This window comes from Macrobrachium nipponense, chromosome 15 (genome assembly GCF_015104395.2).
Source record: "Macrobrachium nipponense isolate FS-2020 chromosome 15, ASM1510439v2, whole genome shotgun sequence".
NCBI classification, from domain to species: domain Eukaryota; kingdom Metazoa; phylum Arthropoda; class Malacostraca; order Decapoda; family Palaemonidae; genus Macrobrachium; species Macrobrachium nipponense.
The window spans coordinates 19,710,608-19,733,360 of record NC_087208.1 but is presented as its reverse complement, the minus strand read 5'-3'; the positions used below and the strand labels follow the sequence as shown (position 1 = coordinate 19,733,360).

Genomic DNA, 22,753 nt, shown 5'->3' with positions numbered 1-22,753 from the left:
GCCGAGAGATTTTATTGTCACAAACTCTTATCACACTTTAAAAATCATATGATGACTGTGACTTGGATTAATGTAGTTATTCTTCTGATGAAGAAACTGAGATAGGGGATGTACAAGTTCCTGAAATTTTTCTATTTTTTTTATTATTTGTAACATGAGTGCTCATGTTTACAATACTTTAGTAAATGAAAATCTGGCGAATAGCTCTATTTTCTAATCTATTAATTCCAATGTATACCAAAGGAGAGCTCTTTTTCTTCAGATGAGTTATAAAGCAATGAATATTGAAAGTCTTCTTGAAAGAATTTTTTTTTTTTTACTCTTACCATGTACAACTAAGAAATAACAAAAAAAGATGTGTTAAATACATGAAAGTACTTGGCACTCTGTCTTTTCATTTTTAACTTTCCAGTAGATTCAGCTTATAATATCATGTACAATTGAATCTAAATATTTGCATATTTTATAACATATATTTAACTATATGTGTATGACATTTGATAAGACTGTATTTTAGTACAGATAGTGTTCAAGTTACAATAATTCGTCTTACGATTGTCTGATTTTACTATGGGTTTAGCAATTATGTACTAATACTGATACGACAACAGGTGCAGCCAGCAGTGTACAATCAGGGAGCAAGAGGGACCAAATTACAATAGCCTAACTTAATCCTATCTTCTACTTAACCCTTGAACGCCGAAGGGGTATATTAAAAATCGTCTTCCGTGTGCCGAGGCGGTCTCGGAGTGAGCGCGGAAGTGGAAAAAATATTTTTGTTCCGATACGTAATACAAACCCTCGGTCCGTTTAACAATAGGAAGTAGCTAGCGGCAGCTGGAACGGTCGTAAGCTTCGAACAAGGGGGAGAAACGGTAGTTAACTGCTTGTCCGATCGTCGCGCGCCGCGCGACTGGAGGTAAACAATCACTTTTGCTTTCGGCCGTGTGTGGGAGGAAGGACGTGTTCGTCATCGCTCTGCCCGCTTTGTCGTTTGCTTTGAGTTTGAGTATTTGCCCTCTCTTTCTGTATAAATCAGAGTGACTGTAAGTACTTGTACATTTCTTTATTGATCTTGCAATGAGTGAATTGGAAGAAATGGAGATATCACCGCGCCCTCCAGTCGCCGTAGAGTGTGTCCCGGCTGGAGGGCGTAGATGTGGAGGTTTTAGATCATTTGTTGATGTGGACCCTCACGAGGTTTGTACTCGTTGTCGGGGGCGAGAGTGCTCCCGCAACGAGCCCTGTGTCACATGTATGAATTGGTCCGAGGCGCAGTGGGTGCTGTACGAGGGCAGGAAGAGACTTAGGCCGCCCAAGAAGTCATCGGAAAGTCCAGTGACTCCTTTGGTAACGGACACTTCGTCCTCTTTCCTGCCCCCCGGCCAGCCCCCACGTTTCGCGCCTTCCCCTGCGGGGGGGGGTAGCGGAGTCCTTCTCCTCTCTCGATCCGTCGAGTGTGGATGAGGGCGCCCGCTACCCGGACGTACAGCTGTACTCGGGGTCTTCCGTACGCTCTGGGGGGGGTGTGTCTCCCCCCAGGCGTGAGGAAACCCCTCTAACTAACCCGACTGTTGCTTCCGCAGGTGTGCCATCAGCGAAGGACGACTTGGGACAGGTGTGGGAGTCGCTGGGACTGCAGGGAGTGCCCAGCATCCAAGGGTTGATTCAGCGGTTGGCGGGGTCGGCAGTGGTCACTCATGGTGCGGTGACCACTACTACAACAACAGTAACGACACCAGCATATGAGATGCCACCGCATCTGGTGTATACGCCACATATAATGTCGGTGACACCCACGGCGGCTATACAAAAACCCATTACTGCCGTGCCAAAGAGGACGGTGCCACCACCACCTGGATTCTTTGTATTGCCGACCCCGGACTTCCGCTGCCCAAAGAGTACCCCCCTGGACCTGCCGCCAGTGCCACGGATGACGGTAACTGCCGACAGGACGCCTGGCTCTCCCGTGGTACCTGCCGTGCCTGCCGTACCTGTTGCCGTCCCAGCTACTATTTCCCTTTCAGATCAGCGGCCTGCGCATTCTCTTTCAGATGTTCCTGCCGTTCCTGCTGTTCCCGGACCTGTTCCTGTTGTTCCTGCTGTTGGTGGTGCTGTCACAGTCTCAGGTCTTTCCGGACAGGTGCAGTCGGGCCCTGTTGCTTCGGCAACTGCCCCGGCTCCCTCCTGGATGGAAGACCTGACGTCTGTCCTGCGGAGCCTGGCGAAGAAGAAGAGGAAGAGGAAGAAGGTGTCGTCGTCGTCGTCGTCGTCTTCGTCGTCTTCTTCGTCGTCTGCTGCCTCTCCTTCCCCTTCGACTTCTAAGGCTAAACAGCCGAAGAAGAAGAAGGCTGCCTCCTCCCCCCCTAAGAAGACTCCTTCGGGATCTTCTAAGGGCCCGGCTCGCTCAGGCGAGTCGGGGAGCTCTTCTGCTGGTCCTCCTGTTCCTTCGGGAACGGGGCCCGTCGCTTCTTCTGCAAAGAAGAAGTCGACGGGGACCAGAGGTGCACCAGCCTCGGCTGGTGCGTCCTCACCTGGTGCTAGCGGTTCTGCCGCTAAACCAGGTTCCGTCTCGGCCGTCTTCCGTTCGCGAGAAGCACCGAGTGGACGCTCTTCCAAAGAGGACCGTCCAGCCAAAGTTTTGACGCCCGAGCTCGCTCGCCGTCAAGACAGCGGCGCGGAGCAGAAGACTGGCGAGAGTCGTGCACACGACTCTCGCCAGGCCAGTGGACGCTCTCGCAGCGATCAACTGGCTGCTCGGGCTGACGTGAAACGGTCGCTGACCGGCCCAGGGGTTGAGGCGAGGAAGGAGTCCCCACGGCCGCCGGTACCAGCCACGGCTGGTACCAGCGGTTTGACGCGCCGAGAGGACGCTGGCCGGTCTCGACGCGACAGAGAGCCTAGCAGGTCACCCGTCCGCCGCTCCCGATGGGACCGGGCGGAGACGGTGACCAGCGGCAGCTCGCCTGACGCTAGAGATCGGTCTCGACGTTCTCAGCCGAGCCAATCGCCCCAGGCGCGGCAAGGCTAGGCCTGCTGCTCGACCGTCACCGCGGGTTGACGATCAGCAGCAGCCCTCCACGCACGCTGGTCCTGCCAGCGAGCGAGGGGGGAGCGTCAGGTCTGCCTCTCCCGTACCTTCAACCTCCTCGGGCTATACCGGGAGGAGCGAGGTACCGAGGAGCGATCACGAGAGGTGCGCCGCTCGTGACCCAGCTATGACGCCGTACGCTCAGGCACGGTCTTAGGACCGACCAGAACGTACGCGCAAGTAGTTGGAGGCGACCGTCAGGGGTCTGTCGCTGTTCCTCCTTCTGAAGGAGGAAGTATCGAGGGATATGCTCTTGCTGGAGGGACTGGACGGTCCTACTCCACAAGACGCTGTAACGCCTGAGATACAGAGGAACTTCGCAGAGGTCATTAAGCTGATGCGTCTGCATAATGACCTTGCGGAAGGATCGCCGCTACCACCAGCAGAGCCCACGTCCCGGCTCGAATCATTTTGGGGTCCCAAGAGGGAGCCCAAAATGATGGTGGGGTTGCCACGATCAGAGCTTGCGGACTCGGTCCTGGATCAGGTGGAGAATCTCGTCTCGAGGACGGGAGGACTCGCTAAAATCCGGACGGTCCCTCTAAGCTGCTTCCTCCTCCTCTACAGCGACAGAGGCGATTTTACGTGCCTTCGGAAGACCCGATACTGCCGAAACAGGTTAACCCGGAGTTAGCGAGGCTGACTCCAGGTGTGTCCCTGCAGCAGCTCCTGTCGGAGAACCTATGGTTCCTTCGCAGCAGGAGGCACTTGCCCTGGAATCTACCGCTATGGCAGCATTCCAGGCAGTTTCCTGGTTGGATTTGTGGTCCCTCACAATATCCAAAGTAGCGGCCGGCTCTGGGAGTTCTGCTCTCGAAGACGACGCTTCTTTCAGGAGACTGTGCCAGTCTGGAGGAAGAGCAATCTCTTACCTCGCCCATCAGACTGCTTAACCTGTGGGCCAACTTGGTTCTTCTCGACGTAGGGACGCAGTCCTTACCCGAGTGACCAAGGGGGCCGGGCGTTGTAGGCGGCACTCGGGCTACGAAATGGACCCTCTTAGGAGTTCCCCAGCTCTCTTTCCTGGAGAGATGGTGGACGCTGTGGTGGAACGGCGGCGCACTGACGAGAGTGACCGCTTAGTCCACCAGGCAGTCTCGAAGGTTTCTGGGCAATCTCGAGTAACTGCGGCCAAACCAAAGAGCTTGGCTAGCGCTTCCACGGCGGCGAAGACGGTTGCACCGTCCAAACCCCGTGGGAAGACTCCAGTTGTTTCAACTTCTGCTAGAGGAGGCCGCAACCAGCCCTCCTCCCAGCCCTCCTTTCCCCGAGGAGGTGCTGGAAAGAAGTCGAAACGAGGAGGGAAACGCTAGGGACGGCGTTCCCCCTCACCTGCTGCCGGAAGTGGGGGGGTGCCTAGCGAGCCATTGGGCGACTTGGCAGCGCTACGGCGCCGAGAACTGGATAGTAGACGTCCTTCGGGAGGGATATCTACTACCCTTCGAGTCTCGGCCCCCCCTCATCTCCAAACCGGTCCATCTACAGACCTATGTCCGGGGATCAGCAAAGGACAACGCTCTTCGACAGGAGATCAAGACCATGCTGGCGAAACGAGCTGTAGGACCAGTCACCGGGCTTTTACAGCCGCCTCTTCCTAGTGGAGAAGGCATCGGGGGGCTGGCGTCCGTGATAGACCTCTCTCCCCTGAACCGCTTCGTTCGCACGACGCGGTTCACGATGGAGTCGGCACGCTCAGTGCTCGCTCGATCATGGGGAACGATTTCATGCTTTCAGTGGACCTGAAGGACGCGTATTTTCAAATACCCATCCATCAGTCCTCCAGAAAGTACCTCCGCTTCATCTTCGACGGGACGGTGTACCAATTCAGGGGGGCACTTTGTTTCGGTCTCTCAACTGCCCACAGGTGTTCACTGCGAGTGTTCACTCTGGTGTCGGCTTGGGCCCATTCGAACGGGATACGTCTTCTGAGGTATCTCGACGATTGGCTAGTTCCTGGCGAGCTCCCGCTCGCAGTTGCTACAGGACAGAGATCGACTCCTCAAGTTTTGTCGCGATCTGGGGATCGTGATAAACTACGAGAAGTCCGACCTCGAACCAAGCAGAAGATGAAGTACCTGGGTATGCTGATAGACACGGTAGCAGGGCAAGTCTTTCCCGCAGACTTGCGTATCAGCAAATTCAGGGAGGCAGCCGGCCGGTTCCTGTCTCGGCAGGAACAGGCAGCACAGCAATGGCAAGTCGTGATCGGCCATCTGTCGTCACTCGAGAAGTTAGTCCCTCACGGGCGTCTTCACCTGCGGTCTCTCCAGTGGAGACTAAGGGAGAGTTGGTCTCAGGCCAAGGATCCTCCTTAACTTTTCCGTGACTATCACGGACAAGGTGAGGCAGGACCTAGCCTGGTGGCTCGACGACAAGAAACCTCTTAAGAGGAGTGCCCATACGCACTCCCCCCCCCCCCCCCCGGAGATGCTTCTGTTCTCAGACGCATCGGACCGAGGGATGGGCGCACACCTGGAGGAGTTGTTGCTGGGACTGCAGGTGGTGTGGGACCTCATCACGAAAAGCACCTTCACATCAATGTCCTGGAACTCAAGGCGGCGTTCAACCCGCCTCTCCAAGAGTTTTCAGGACCGCTTGGTGGGGACACTCAGTGGTGTTGATGTGCGACAACACCACAGTAGTGGCATATGTCAACAAGCAGGGGGGGCTAGTGTCTCTTCCGCTCCATCAGTTGACGGTGCAGGTGCACGAGTGGGCCACGGCTCACTCGATAGAGCTGTCAGCACGCTACATTCCAGGCAAGAGGAATGTAGTAGCAGACAAGCTCAGCCGTCGGGATCAGGTGATAGGGACCGAATGGTCTCTACACCAAGACGTGGCGGAAAGGCTCTTCAACCTGTGGGGGCGACCGGTCCGTAGACCTGTTCGCCACCCGGCACAACAGAAAACTTCAGGTTTCTTTTCAGCTGTGCCGGACCCATGGGCAGCTGCAGAGGACGCTCTCCAACACCCCTGGGACAACCTCTTCGCTTACGCCTTTCCTCCCTTCTGTCTGATTCGGAAAGTGATCAGTCGAGCGCTGGTCACTCCCAATCTCAGAATGATCCTGGTGGCTCCCAAACGGCCACAAGCCGTTTGGTATCCGGACCTGCTGGCTCTTCTTGCGGACGCACCGAGAGAGGCTACCCACTTGGCACAACCTTCTAGCCCAGCCACACGTAGAACGGTACCACCAAGCAGTCCAGTCCCTCAACTTCACGGCTGGCTGTTATCCACCATCTCGTTGCGAACGAGAGGCTTTTCTCGTAGCGCAGCAACAGAGAAGGCTGATTAACTCCGACAGTCCTCTGCAGCTGTGTACCAGGGGAAGTGGGCCGTCTTCGTGGTTGTTGTCGTAGACAGGGTCTGTCTCCTCTCAGAGCCACTCTTCAGCAGGTAGCGGATTTCCTCGTGTTTCTTCGCCGAGAGAAGCTCCTCTCAGTACCCACAGTTAAGGGATATAGAGCCGCCCTGGCCCTCGTCCTAAAACTGAGGGGACTGGACATCTCGAATTCGTTCGAGATATCCTTGCTAATGAGGAGCTTCGAAAGGTCTTGCCCACCCAGGGAACTCAGGCCCCCTGCGTGGGATGTGACTCTCGTACTTAGGAGTTTGACTCGAAGACCCTTCGAGCCACTCCGAGAGTCGTCAGACAGGGATCTGACCCTCAAGACCCTCTTCTTGCTGGCCCTGGCATCGGCGAAGAGAGTAGGGGAACTACATGGCCTTTCTTAGATGTTAAACATACCAGAGGCTGGGGATCTGTGACGCTCGATTTCGTCCCGAACTTCGTAGCTAAGACTCAGAATCCGTCGATCCCTGACGACAGGCGTTCGAGTCCTTTCACCGATCCCCTCCCTCCTGGGACTTCACCAATAACGATGCGGATGAGATGCTGCTTTGTCCTGTGAGGGCGCTACGGCGCTATCTGAAGAGAACTCGACATCTCAGGCCTGAGTGTCGACGCCTCTTCGTTAGCACTGGGGTTACCAAGAAAGAAGTCTCCAAGAACACGCTTTCTTTCTGGCTGCGTGAGGTGATCAGGAGAGCGTACGAAGCTGATGGTAGCGACGACATCCGTACGCTCCGACCGAGAGCCCACGAAGTCAGAGGTATCGGACCCTCCTTAGCGTTCCGTAAGAACTTCTCCGTGGCGCAGGTCCTGAAGGCAGGTGTCTGGGCCAACCAGACCACCTTCACGTCCTTCTACCTTCGGGATATTGCCCACAAGTCCTTGGATACTTTTCCTTGGGACCTGTGGTGGCTGCTCAACACGTTGTGTAAGCTTACCCAGCACCCGAGCAGGCAGAACAGCATCGATTCCTGGTATGACTGGAGAATGAATGCGTGAATGAGAGAGTGACTGGCTTCTCTTCACCATCTTTTCTACCTCTACCTGTGGGCAGAGGGATACGGTCGTTACCTTGCTGGAAGGGAGTCAGATGCAGGTAAGCTATTCAACAGAGCTCCATCCTACCTCTTTAACTAGAGATAGGAGTATATATCCACCACTTTCTCCAACAAGGGGGAGAAAGTGGATGCCGACATGAGACAAACCCATTACTTTACATTTGCTCATGTAAGGGAAAAAGTTCTTACAATGCTGGTACAAAGAGATACGCTTGCCTCTCTCTTAGTACTCGGCCAGAGTCTGACCATTGATCCGGCGGTGCACACCCCGATCAATCGGACAGAGGCTTGGATCCCTCCCTCGCTCTTACGACCAGGGAGGCATTCCAGGGATGGACGAACACCAGTCTGTTCATCAAAAAGACTCAGATTCCTCCCACCAAGAAGTGAGTCTTCCTATTGTTAAAGGACCGAGGGTTTGTATTACGTATCGGAACAAATGACAATTTGTCGAAAATTGCATTTTTCCTAACTATACAACCTGAGGTCCTTTACCTATAGTCCCACTCCTCATGCCACCCCGCCTCACTCTGCGTATTTTGCATGGGCCAAAAGCAAAAGTGATTTGTTTACCTCCCAGTCGCGCGGCGCGCGACGATCGGACAAGCAGTTAACTACCGTTCTCCCCTTGCCCTTGCGAAGCTTACGACCGTTCCAGCTGCCGCTAGCTACTTACCTATTGTTAAAGGACTCAGGTTGTATAGTTAGGAAAAATGCAATTTTCGACAAATTGTCATTTTTCAAAAAAATCACAGCACGCTTAGTTTTCAAGAGTTTAAGAGTTCATTTTGGCTCCTTTTTTGTCATTGCCTGAAGTTTAGTATGCAACCATCAGAAATGAAAAAAATTATCATTATCATATATAAATAATGTGATATATGGTAGTGCGAAAACAAAATTTCATATATAATTGTATTCAAATCTCGCTATGCACAAAACGGTTAAAGGTGACGGAGTTAATTTTTTTTGTTTTTTCGTTGTAATGTACACTAAATTGCATCATTTGGTATATAACACATTGTAAAAAACGATAAAAGCAACACAGAGAAAATATTATCACAAAATAATGCATGAATTCGTAATGCGCGGACGTAAACAAATATTTTTTTCAAAATTTCACCATAAATCTAAATATTGTCCTAGAGACTTCCAATTTCTTTCAAAATGAAGACAAATGATTGAATATTACTATACTGTAAAAGTATTAGCTTACAATTGCAGTTTTCGACCATATCTGACGAGTTAAAGTTGACTGAATGTCGAATTTTTTTATATATTTTTTTTATATGCAATTATTTCGGAAATTAGAAAAGCTACAACCTTCAAATATTTTTCGTTTTATTCTACATGAAATTGCTCACATTTTCATATATAAAACTCTATGAAATGCCTAATATGAAACGGAGCAAATATTCTGAGAATGCGACATACGCATTTCGGAGATTTGTGGCGGAGAATCCGCACGTGGAGGGAAGGAAAGTTTTTTTTTTAAATTCACCATAAATCTAAATATTGTGCTAGAGACTTCCAATTTGCTTCAAGATGAAGATAAATGACCGAATATTACTAGACTGTAAGAGTTTTAGCTTACAATTGCGTTTTTTTACCATTTCGGTAGAGTCAAAGTTGACCGAACGTGGTTTTTTTTCGATTTATCGTGATTTATATGCAAATATTTCGAAAATGAGAAAAGCTACAACCTTCAATTATTTGTTGTTGTATTCTACATGAAATTGCACACATTTTCATATATAAAACTTTATGTAACGGCTAATTTAAAATAGTGTAAACATTACCACAACCGCACGTAGGATTTTTTCGGAAGAGTTACCGCGCGGACGTTAAGAAAATGTTATTTTTTTCATAAATTCACCATAAATCGAAATATTGTGCTAGAGACTTCCAATTTGTTGCAAAATGAAGGTAAATGATTGAATATAAGAGTTTTAGCTTACAATTGCGTTTTTCGACCATTTCGGAGTCAAATTTGACCAAAGGTTGAAAATTTGTCACTTATCATTTTTTATATGAAAATATTTCAAAACTGGTAAAAGCTACAACCATGGGTTATTTTTTGTTGTATTGTGCATGAAATTGCACACATTTCCATATATAAAACTTTATGTAACGGCTAATTTTAAAATGGTGCAAACATTACCACAATCGCATGTATGATTTTTTTCGGAAGAGTTACCGCGCGGACGTAAGGAAAAAGTTTTCATAAATTCACCATAAATCGAAATATTGTGCTAGAGACTTCCAATTTGTTGCAAAATGAAGGTAAATGATTGAATATTGCTAAAATATAAGAGTTTTAGCTTACAATTGCGTTTTTCGACCATTTCGGTAGAGTCAAAGTTGACCGAAGGTTGAAATTTTTGCACTTATCGTTATTTATATGAAAATATCTCAAAACTGATAAAAGCTACAATCATGAGTATTTTTTGTTGTATTCTACATAAAAATTTGCACATTTTCATATATAATACTCCATGTAACGGCTAATTTAAAATGGTACAAAAATTATGTCAAATAATTTTTGAGATGTGTCACTGATACTTTTTAGTGTGTCAAGAAAGAAATTCGCGCTTGCGCGCCCGCGTAACGATTGTAAACAAAACAACACGTTGATCTGTGAACTCCCAGCATCCCCCAAGGCGCGTGATTCAAGAGTTTTTGGCTGGTAGGCCTATAAGTATTTTTCCGCGAATTTAAAAAAAAACTTTTGTATGGCGACGTAAAATACATCCAGTCGGCACCCGAGAGACAAAAAATGTTGACGTAAAATACGTCCACTCGGCGTTTAAATTTGTTTCAAAATGAAGATAAATGACTGAATATTACTAGGCTGTAAGAGTTTTAGCTTACAATTGCGTTTTTCAACTATTTCGGTGGAGTCAAATTTGACCGAACGTGGTTTTTTTTCTATTTATCGTGATTTATATGCAAATATTTCGAAAAAAGAGAAAAGCTACAACCTTCAATCATTTTTAGTTGTATTTTACATGAAATTGCGCACATTTTCATATATAAAACTTTATGTAACAGCTAATTTTAAATGGTGCAAACATTTCGACAATCGCACAAAAAAAATTCCGATTTTTTCGGAAGAGTTACTGCACGGACGTAAGGAAAATGTTTTTTTTTTTTCTCATAAATTTACCATAAATCGAAATATTGTGCTAGAGACTTCCAAGTCATTTCAAAATGAAGGAAAATGATTGAATATTACTTGTACAATTGCGTTTTTCGACCATTTCGGTAGAGTCAAAGTTGACCGAAAGTTGAAATTTTTGCACTTAATGTTATTTATATGAAAATATTTCAAAACTGATAAAAGCTACAACCATAGGTTGTTTTTAGTTGTATTGTGCATGAAATTGTGCGCATTTCCATATATAAAACTTTATGTAACGGCAAATTCAAAATGGTGCAAACATTAGGACAATCGCACGAAAAAATTTATCGGAAGAGTTACCGCGCGAACGTAAGGAAAAAGTTTTTTCATAAATTCACCATAAATCAAAATATTGTGCTAGAGATGTCCAATTTGTTGCAAAATGAAGGAAAATGATTGAATATTACTATAATATAAGAGTTTTAGCTTACAATTGCGTTTCTCGACCATTTTGGTAGAGTCAAATTTGACCGAAGGTTGAAATTTTTGCACATCGTTATTTACATGAAAATATTTCAAAACTGATAAAAGCTACAATCATGAGTATTTTATTGTTGTATTTTACATGAAATTGCGCACATTTTCATATATAATACTTCATGTAAAGGATAATGTAAAATGGTGCAAAAATTATGTCAAAGTGACGAAATAATTTTTGAGATGTGTCACTGATACTTTTTAGTGCGATAAGAAAGAAATTCGTGCTTGCGCGCCTGCGTACCGATTGTAAACAAAACAACAGCTTGATCCGTGAACTCCCAGCATCCCCCAAGGCGCTTGATTCAAAAGTTTTCGGCTGGTAGGCCTATAAGTATTTTTCCGCGAATTTTTAAAAAAACTTTTTTGAGTCTACGTATGATACGTCTATTCGGCATACGGGAGACATTTTGACTCGACGTTTAATACGTCCATTTGGCGTAAGAGGGTTAATAAAATCTCAACCCACCACTGCCAATCTTTAAGCGTTGCAGTTTTGAATGCCCCAAGTAAGACCTTTCAAAAAATACCTATTAGAAATGTGATAATCTCCAGCAAATAAATGGCCTGTGGCTCTTGAGCCATAATAGATTTTTTTTTTAGATTGAAGTGATTGACTATTGCAATAAGAAAATTTTTTAGGAATCCTGCAGAAAGAAATTTTTAAGATTGAATGCCTTTCTGCTATTCAAGGAGGTAAGGTCAGCAGAACTTGTTATGAAGAAGCGTATAGTGGAAGAATACTTTTTACCAACACTTCTAAGTCTGACCTATACTAAATTATATAACTAGAGTGACCAGGAAGTTTGTTAGCTAAGTGAGAAGAGGACAAAAGGAATCAGTGAAAACTAAATGATAAAATTGGCCACCTCTGATAGGATATGGCTGAGGGCCTTTAGTGCTTTAGACAGGGTGCGGTTCAAAGCACACTTTAGGCAGCATCCCCTTATTGTTATGCAGAAGGACCAAAGAAGTACATGGTTTTTCATAAAAGATAAGATCAGGGTAAATGGTTTTAACATGGGGAAAAGTTTCTCAGATTTACAATATTATGAGTAAACAGTTTAAAGGCTTAAAGTGACTGATGCATCTGATTCTTAGTCATATAATAATTGAGTGTGTGTAGTAAATGTATAGATTAGGTGGAGATGAATTTTGAATAAACTGTGGTGCATTTGCCCCTATTGTTTTGTATTAAAAGAAAGATTTTATATGAATTTGCATATGGTACAGTAAAATTGGTTTCCTTATTTCCAATATTTACTCTTCTCACTTGCTCTTGATATTAATATTATTATTATTATTATGGTTTTTTTCAGGAAATCCTTATTGGGACACACTCTGTTGCACTTATTCAAGTTTGGTTTCATATATTCCTGCCTTGGAATTTTCTGACCGTTTAGTCAGAGATCCACAGCAGGCATCTGACTGGCTCATGAAACTAGCAACATCTACTAACCAGATATCTGTTTTCCACTATACTATTGTGACATCTGTGTTCTTGTATCAAGGATCTACTACTCAGTCAGTTCAAGAAGCAACCAGAGTAAGTTAAAATGTTGATGTATAGAACTTAGAATTATTATAAAATTATTACCAAGCATGAAACTATTTTAGACATCCTTTTTTGGTTCATCATAATCCCCTTAATCATATTATGCTGTATTTGTATCGAGTGCCCAGGTTCACCAGTTCTGTGTGCTAGACAGGAGGTAGTCTCATGATGCATGAACTATTTGGATCTGTAGGCATTCAAAGGGACGTAATTTAAAATGCTCAAATTCATATTTTTTGCAATAAATGTTAGTAACAATTTTTTACATAAATTAATTTGACTTTTATTTTTAAAAAACAAAGGAGAGGCAGTCCGATTTATTTTAATACCACGTACATTACATTTAATCAGATAAACTCTTCTAGATTAACTTATAACTGCATATCTTGAAAGTTCAAACACCAAATGTATACTTAAACATAAAACATCCTACTTCAAATATACCTTAAATTATTATCCTATTACTGTATTAACCTTTGAGATTATATTATTAATATATAATTGTCATCTTAAACATTTTACCATTAAAAATATATATGTACGATAGAGTGAAAATTAAAGTGGCATCATCATATATCTGACCATCAAGAGTGAAATTATGAATTATTTCTGAGATATAGAGAATAATAATGAAGAGAGAGATAGATTTTCTTATTGTTTAATCTCATTATACTTAATGTTATTTGAAAATTAGTGCTGTAAATTGTTATTTTATCATAAAATGTAGTAGTACTCTTAAAGATATATACATACACTGCTAACACTTCCAGCCAAAAAAAAGGGAGAGAGTTACCAGTATGACATACATATCTTGTGGGGCAAGAGAGTTATCCTTATTTAACACAGTGAAATGGAAAGATATTGTATTTCTTTAAAATGCTATCATATAGGAATTTTGTAATGACAGTTATATTATTTTTATTATTATTTGAAAATATTAACCCTTAAACGCCTTTTGAACGTATTTTACGTCGAGATAAATTGTCTGTCGGTTGCCAATTGGACTTACAGTGGAGCCTCGTTATCCACGGGGGATAGGGCTCAGAACCCCCCGTGATAAGTAAATACCCGTGTTATCCTGATACCCCCTCAAAAATTGCTTAAAACTGCCTACTTTAATAGTTAACCCACCCAAGACCACTATTCCAATGTTTATAACTGCCTACTTTAGTTCAAACACCAAATATGTTTTCAACTATCACCTAAAACTAAATTCAAGACAGTTTTAAAGTTATTTTACAAAATTAGCCTTAAAAAATAAATGTAGTATATGTATTACTGTACATATGTAGCCTACTAGCCTATGGATTACAGCTAGAAGCCTACATACGCATGGTGGGCCTCTTTTTTTTACAAGGAAAGAGAGGATGAGTGGTAAGAGAACTATCAAAATTATGTAAATCATATGGGTACTTACCAACAATCTATGTTGATAAAAGATGGCGACGATTTTGCAGTGCAATCCAGTAATATAATAACGATAATGCTACCAGCAGTATGCAGCGAAACATCTCTTCCCTTCGTCACAACGTTAATATATTCCACGTAAAAAACCTTCATCTGACCTTTAGGCGTCTTTCCCATAAGAGTTAAAGAATCAGGGCTTTTGGATGCCACATAATTAACTCGTTTATATGGGTACAATTTAAAGAACGCGCCGCACACCACATTTCATAACAACAACAAACAAAACTTGGACAAACGTGAGTAGGCCAGTGTTGCCAACTGGGAATGGCAATTTCTTGCTAGATTTTGTTCCATAAAAGGCTAAAAAAAATCACATACCGTATATACTCGAATAACGTGCAATCTCCCATATCGTGCGACCCCCAAATTTTCACCAATAAACAGTGGTTTTGTCATGTATCTCATGTATCATGCAAGTTACTTTTCCGAGAGTGTCAGTTCTTAAGGTTGGTGGTTTAGCCTGCTAATGGCCGAGTCATTCAGATGTGTGCTGATGCTAGTCAAGTTACGGTAATTTTCTTATTAATCTTGAGAATTGAATAGAAAATCTCAAGATTAAAAAAAATCCCAAGATAATAAAATAATTGTAAAAATAACACGCCTTGGAGTCCTTAATCATTCTCTCTCTCTCTCTCTCTCTCTCTCTCTCTCTCAGGAATAAATACATACTGTAATTTGAGTCTTTCACCAACGGGTATCAGTAAATGTGTAGACATTGTGTGCGTGTTTAAAAAAATGTGCAGTACACACACATTCCGATGTTTCGGTTTTTGGAATTTTTCAGATTTCGGAAATGTGAGGTCAGATGCATAATCAAACAAACACCACTACTGCAGCAAAAACATTTTTTCCCTTTATTTTTTTCATTATTGTTATTTATTTATTACAGTTTATTTAAATATATTATATAATACTGTTAAATGAATGTGAGATAATTAAGATCACCTATAATAAAATAGTGGGACAATTAATACCATATGTTCACTAATAGGTATTATTTTCAAAACAAACATTCCGTAAAACACAAAAAATATATGTACATAACAATCAAAATATAATAATGTTTTGCAGTTCAACTTGTGAATTTTAACAATAAGTATGACTATATAATATATTTCACCATATCGATCTTGAAGTTGAAGAGTCATAAAATTCTGAGGATGGTCCGGGAAAAGGATTTGTACTTTGTGATTACGTATCACTGCAACACCATGTGGTATTTTCACCACTATATTGATGACGCATCGACTACGACACACTGGTGTTTTTCATACCACTATACGTTAAAGTTAAAATGATCATATTATATTATTGTTTTCACGAAGGAATAATTATATAAAGAAAATTATTGAGTAATTTTTGCCGTCAGCAGTCAGAAAATCACGAACATGGTAACGTTCAAACCTAGTGCCATCCATGGCATATGTCTATAAATAGAACAGAAGCAGAGGGCAGTCATTGGATAACAGATCTCCATGGCTACCAACCAACCAATCAGATGTTAGTTATACTACTCTGTAATTTCTTAGAATGAACGTTTACACACACGAAGCTAACGATGATGTGTGTGTTTTGCATACAGTACGTAGTTTTAGTTTTTATTAGTGTAAGTATTTTACTGATTCATGAAGAATAGAATGATTCCTTCTCATTACTTTGAATGCAAAATGGCTTGAAGATTCTTCCGCAAAAAGAAGATAAAAAAAATTTCTTTAGAAGATGATACCTATTTACTAACGCGGTTGACACACCTTCAAAACAAAATTCAGCTCTTTAATCTCTGGAAAAATGTTAATCTATCCCCGGCGACTAACCAACAAACAAAATTTTTTTTTTGTTTTGTTTTATCTTCCAAGATGTAGGTATTACCTGTAGGTACAGCACATTTTTAACAGTATGCCCATACACACATACAGTCGTGCGTTTGCTAATACTATTGGTTTCAGAGACTCAAGTTAACACTTAAGAGTATAGTTGAGCGGAGGAGATGGAGAGAGAGAAGAGAGAGAGGAGAGGAGAGAGAGAGGAGAGAAGAGAGAGAGATTCATCCTAGATGGCCTTGGTTCAGCTCTCTAATCTCCCGAGGAATCTTAAGATTTGTTCCCTGCTCTTTGTAAATTTAGTCCTTGCGACTTACAGCAACAAAATTAATTTTTTTTTGTCAAAGTGAACGAAGTCGCAAAGTCGATTCTATGTCATGTTTTTCCTAAACGCGTTGACTTAAAGGAGAACGTTATTTTGGTTGTTTTATCACTGCCACAAACCCATAACAATGCAGTGTATGTATGATAATTCTAAACTATTATTCACTTCCAAAATAACAATGATATTTTGTATTGAAAATTAATGTTACGTATATTCCAAACATTATTACTACGTAGCATGAATAGTACTATAAAAATTTCGAAAGATAATCTTGCTGTGAACGCTACCATAATTTGATTTTCATATACGTACGTACGTTTTGTCAGCTGGCTGGCCTCGCATAGATAAAATTGATTTCACTGATATAGAATTACTCCACGAATAGCCTTTTTATTATGAAGATATGACGACTTAAAGGAGAACGTTATTTTGGTTGTTTTATCACTGCCACAAACCCATAACAATGCAGTGTATGTATGATAATTCTAAACTATTATTCACTACCAAATAACGATGATATTTTGTATTGAAAATTAATGTTACGTATATTCCAAACATTATTACTACGTAGCATGATATACTATAAAAAATTTTGAAAGATAATCTTGCTGTTAACGCTACCATAATTTGATTTTCATATACGTACGTACATTTTTTGTCAGCTGCTGGCCTCGATAGATAAAATTGATTTCACTGATATGGAATTACTCCACGAATAGCCTTTTTATATGAAGATATGACGACTTAAAGGAGAACGTTATTTTGGTGGTTTTATCACTGCCACAAACCCATAACAATGCAGTGTATGTATGATAATTCTAAACTATTATTCACTACCAAAAATAACGATGATATTTGTATTGAAAATTAATGTTACGTATATTCCAAAACATTATTACTACGTAGCATGAATAGTACTATAAAAATTTTGAAAGATAATCTTGCTGTGAAACGCTACCATAATTTGATTTTCATATACGTACGTACATTTTGTCAGCTGGCTGGCCTCGCATAGATAAAATTGATTTCACTGATTGGGAATTACTCCACGAATAGCCTTTTAATTATGAAGATATGACGATAATATATAAGGTAAAAAATGCTTTTATGTATTTCGTTTATGCTTCGTCGCCAATAACAAACAGCAATACTTACGATAATCTATGACAAATAGCGTTTGTATGACTTCATTGTTCAGAGAAGTTATATACGAATACTGCCAAAATAATAATGAAGTTCGAATTAATTTTAGCCTTAATGTTATTACTACTGTAATTACACTGCCACTACTATTAAAATTTCTAAAAGTTTATCAAACAAAAAATTTCACTTTGAACGCAACCGTAACATAAACCATTTTAGTAAAGGTATATGCTTATATTTTGTGGCTGGCCACTCTGACGATAAGTTGAGTGCAATGATGTGGAATTATTCTTTGAATAGGCTATTTATTATGAAGATATGACTATAATATATAAGGTAAGAAGGGTTTTATTACCTTTATTGTCAGTTAATATCATAATGTGAATCTGTTTGTGTACGTTGATGGTTATCGCACTGCAACTACGCTTAGCCTACCAATGAACGTCGTACATAAACCTTGAATAGGCTATTTATTTCGAAGATAGGACAATAATATATTAGGTGAGAATGGTTTTATTACCTTTATTGTCAGTTAATATCATTATATGAGTCTTTAAATGAATATTGGTAGTTATCGGACCACGGCCGAGGGTTAGCCTACCGAAAAACATCGCATACGCAACAGGACAAACCCGTGATGCAGCGATTCATACCAGTGATGTAGCATGAGAAGCAGTCCAAGAAAAAACCCGTGATTAACTGGATCCGTGAATACTGATCCGTGAATAAGCGATGCCCCACTGTACGTCAACTTAGAAAAGTTTTTTTAAAAATTCGCGGAAAAATACTTAAAGGCCTACCAGCCGAAAACTTTTGATTCACACGCCTTGGGGGATGCTGGGAGTTCACGGATCAAGTTGTTGTTTTGTTTACAATCGTTACGAATTTTTGCACCATTTTAAATTAGCCGTTACATGGAGTATCATATATGAAAACGTGTGCAATTTCATGTAGAATACATTAAAAAATACTCATGATTGTAGCTACTATCAGTTTTGAAATATTTTCATATAAATAACAATAAGCGCCAAAATTTCAACCTTCGGTCAACTTTGACTTTACCGAAATGGTCGACAAACGCAATTGTAAGCTAAAACTCTTATATTTTAGTAATATTTAATCATTTACCTTCATTTCACAACAAATTGGAAGTCTCTAGCACAATATTTCGATTTATGGTGAATTTATGAAAAAAACTTTTTCCTTATGTCCGCTTGGTAACTCTTCCGAAAAAATCATACTTGCAATTGTCATAATGTTTGCACCATTTTAAATTAGCCGTTACATAAAGTTTTATATATGAAAATGTGCGCAATTTCATGTAGAATACAACCAAAAATGATTGAAGGTTGGAGCTTTTCTCATTTTTGAAATATTTGCATATAAATCACGATAAATAGAAAAAAACTACGTTCAATCAACTTTGACTCTACCGAAATGGTTGAAACACGCAATTGTAAGCTAAAACTCTTACATTCTAGTAATATTCAGTCATTTATCTTCATTTTGAAACAAATTCGAAGTCTTTCGCACAATATTGAGATTTATGGTGAATTTAAAAAAAAATTTTCCTTCCCTCCTCGCGCGGATTCTCCACTGCAAATCTCCGAAATGCGTACGTTGCATTCTCAGAATATTTGCTCCGTTTCATATTAGGCGTTTCATAGAGTTTTATATATGAAAATGTGAACAATTTCATGTAGAATACAACAAAAAATAATTGAAGGTTGTAGCGTTTTTCCTTTTTGAAATATTTGCATATAAAAAATATATTAAAAAATTCTACATTCGGTCAACTTTAACTCTTCTGAAATGGTTGAAAACTGCAATTGTAAGCTAAAACTCTTACAGTTTAGTAATATTCAATCATTTATCTTCATTTTGAAACAAATTGGAAGTCTCTAGAACAATATTTAGATTTATGGTGAATTTAAAAAAAAAACATTTTTTTACGTCTGCACGTTACGAATTCATGCATCATTTTGTGATAATATTTTCTCTGTGTTGCTTTGATCGTTTTACAATGTCTTATAAACCAAAATGATTGCAATTTAGTGTGCAATACAACGAAAAAAACCTCTTCATCTTGAAAACTAAGCGCGCTGTGATTTTTTGAAAAAAAATATTTTTTCGCTTCGACGCTCACTCCGAGACCCCCTCGGCATATGGGAGACAATTTTTATTATACCCCTTAGGCGTTTAAGGGTTAATAAGCATAGTATTATACATACTTTTACCATAAAAATTCTCTCATCTCAGTAAAAGAGAGAGAGAGAGAGAGAGAGAGAGATATTACATGAACATCAGTGGGCAACACTACACTTGCTCCCCCTCCTGTCACATTACTTGACATATTTGACAGCTCTGGACCTCAGCTTCGTACCTGGATCTTGAAAGAAAGATGTGGGGTAGAATGGATTTTCCTTCATTTTTACATATTTTAATTTATAAAATAAAATCTTACTAATTCACTATATATATTTTTTATTGAATTTATATTATTGATGTTTATATCTGTATTAACCCTTTGATTACGCCTGGGATGAGATCTCACAGGTCCCCAGAACCCGGAGTTTTTCTGACGGGAGTCACCTGTAGTATGCTACCAGACGCACGAAAACGGAAACAATCATTGTAACAGCTCGTTTCTTTGTTGTTTTCCTACAAATTAACCTGTTTTAGTTTTATGATAATATTTTGATAGTAGTCATCTGTAATATATATAATATGTAATTATGTAACATCACAAATAAATAAACATATCATATGTACTATATATCGGGGTTTACGGTTGCCAGAGGTATGAGTACTTCACTAATTGCGGACGACACACATTTTTTTTTCTTTTTATTCATTTTGAATCCCCGAAACACATCTACAGCACAGTTGAATATTAGTGTTGATAGTTATTTGCATATCCGCCAGAAAACTAATCATGAAAATATTGATCATTTTTATGTTTCCGCTTACAAAATTGAGACTTATTATTTTTGAGAGAGAGAGAGAGAGAGAAGGAGAGAGAGAAGCGAGGAGACATGAAGAGACGAGAGAGAGAGAGAGAGATTTGAGAGAGAGAGAGAGAGAGAGAGAGAGAGAGAGATTTACCAAGATACACACCCTCTAATTGTTCAACAATAACTCCAATAGGTGCAATTACAATAATGGTTGTAAATGAGGACATCACTGATTATATATTAACCCCATTTCTGAATGATATTCATAGCAATAAAAAAGTAACCAGTCGACAAGAAATACTATACGTAGTTTTAGAAATTATGATTTATGAACGCTTTGGGAGCTCTTATATAAGACTAGCATGGAATTTGTCTTGTCTCGATTTTACCATTCAGACGTACACTTAGACTTATAAAACTCTTGACTATGGGAGATTTACGAATTTATTTAATACTTTATGTCAATCATGCTTTATATTTCAACGCTATAGAATAACTTCTAATAACTTATTATACATTCTTGGAAATAAATAGGAATTTTATCTATTCAAGATTATATTTTTTTTAGATGTATGTAGGAATTCTTCTCAGATATTTACATTATTTGTTACACCATTATTCTAAGACTACTATTTAGAAAAAATAACTGTCTCCAACACTTCCATGATAATGAGAATACCGTTTTCTTACCGGGAAAGTGTTTATGTGAGAGAGAGAGAGAGAGAGAGAGAGAGAGAGAGAGAGAGAGAGAGAGAGAGAGAGAGAGAGAGAGATACTGAGAATACCGTGTTACTTACCGGGAAAGTGTTTATGTGAGAGAGAGAGAGAGAGAGAATACCGTGTTACTTACAGAGAGAGAGAGAGAGAGAGAGAGAGAGAGAGAGAGAGAAGCTGCTGCCAAATAATAAATGAACCTAGAACTAATTAAAAAATTAGAATATCTTTTTGTGCCATATAAAAAGGTAAATCATTTAAATGAGACCAGGTTAAATGAATAAAATGAGACATAATAATTGTTCCCCCAGAACCTCTCCATCACCTGTGAAAATTATTCTAGCAGATTATACGTTTGCTGTCTACAAGTGGTGAATTCTTTTGTTATTTTTGGCCTAAGCAGTAAAGGTTATTGCAAAAAGGACTACTAGACATCCTAACAATTGTCTGTCGTCAGAAATTTCCCCAATGTTTTTATATTCATCTATTTCCTATTCGCCTTTCATACCTTGTCTTCGTATTCCGAATGAGAAAAGAGAAATAACCCTAGGGCATGAAGCGATTAGTCCTGGTCCCACACAAAAGGTACGCGCGCTGCATGGGTCCGTATTAGTACTCGCCCCAGCCGGGATTATTCATAGCCTAAAGGAATCCTTACCAATAACACCCGGCCCCAACGTTCCTGCGTTGCTAATCACTTTTATCACAAGTGGAGGAAACTGAGTTAATTTCTTTACTGGAACAGTAACAAAATAAAAAAAAAAATAGTAAATTATATTCCCAAACACGCACGCACAAACACACACACAAAATTGCGCGCGCGCAGGCACACACACACACACACACACACACACACACACACACACACACACACACACACACACACACACATATATATATATATATATATATATATATATATATAATATATATATATAAATATATATATATATATATATAAGAATATGGACATTTGGTCGGTGACAATCGTATATGCATTGCGCATGTAGCAGGTGACGGTCGACGCAGGTAGTATTTGAGATGCCGGAATCCTTTTGATGAAAATGACTCGGTTGTTGTTTTCTGCTCTCGTTTACCTGCCACCTGGGTTGAGTTTTGTGTACCGGAACGCTGGAATACTACCTTGGGAATAGCGCCTGGGATTACCCTGTATCCCTCTGACAGATTCCAATTCATTGTTTGATAGATGATAGCGGTCAAAAGTCAGGGGAAAGTGGAAATCGTATTAGCAGCCGGTGATAAAGGAAGATTCCAAAAGCCGCCATTGTCAATGAAAGAAGGAATGGGAGACCGTCAGGACTTCAGATAATCCCGTGGCCCTATTTTCAAGCTAATATTCCGACGTCCACGCCCACCAAATTCGATTAAAGGCGGAAGGTAACAAAGAGCTGGAGACAAGGCAGGTCATTTCTGTCAAAGGACACGAGAATCTCGATACCACCCACGTCGTTTGTCACACCTGCATGTGACATGTAAACACGATTGTCACCTACCTACATTCACTACGATCAATATTATAGACCACTGTTGCTCAAAATGTATAATCGTGTAGTGTATGCAGCGTTTTCGTGGACTCTAGAGATAAAAGTACATACCTT

The 22,753-nt window shown here is 41.0% G+C and overlaps 1 protein-coding gene across 13 annotated transcripts in view; it reads left to right on the top strand.

Annotated features, from left to right (window-relative positions):
- Positions 1-22,753, top strand: part of LOC135227023 (focadhesin-like) — a 600,481-nt gene that overhangs the window by 495,225 nt on the left and 82,503 nt on the right. For all 13 annotated transcript variants that reach the window (XM_064266808.1, XM_064266801.1, XM_064266803.1 and 10 more), the window contains one exon: positions 12,476-12,702. In XM_064266808.1, coding sequence (XP_064122878.1) covers positions 12,476-12,702 — 227 coding nt within the window. The remainder of the gene's footprint in view (positions 1-12,475; positions 12,703-22,753) is intronic.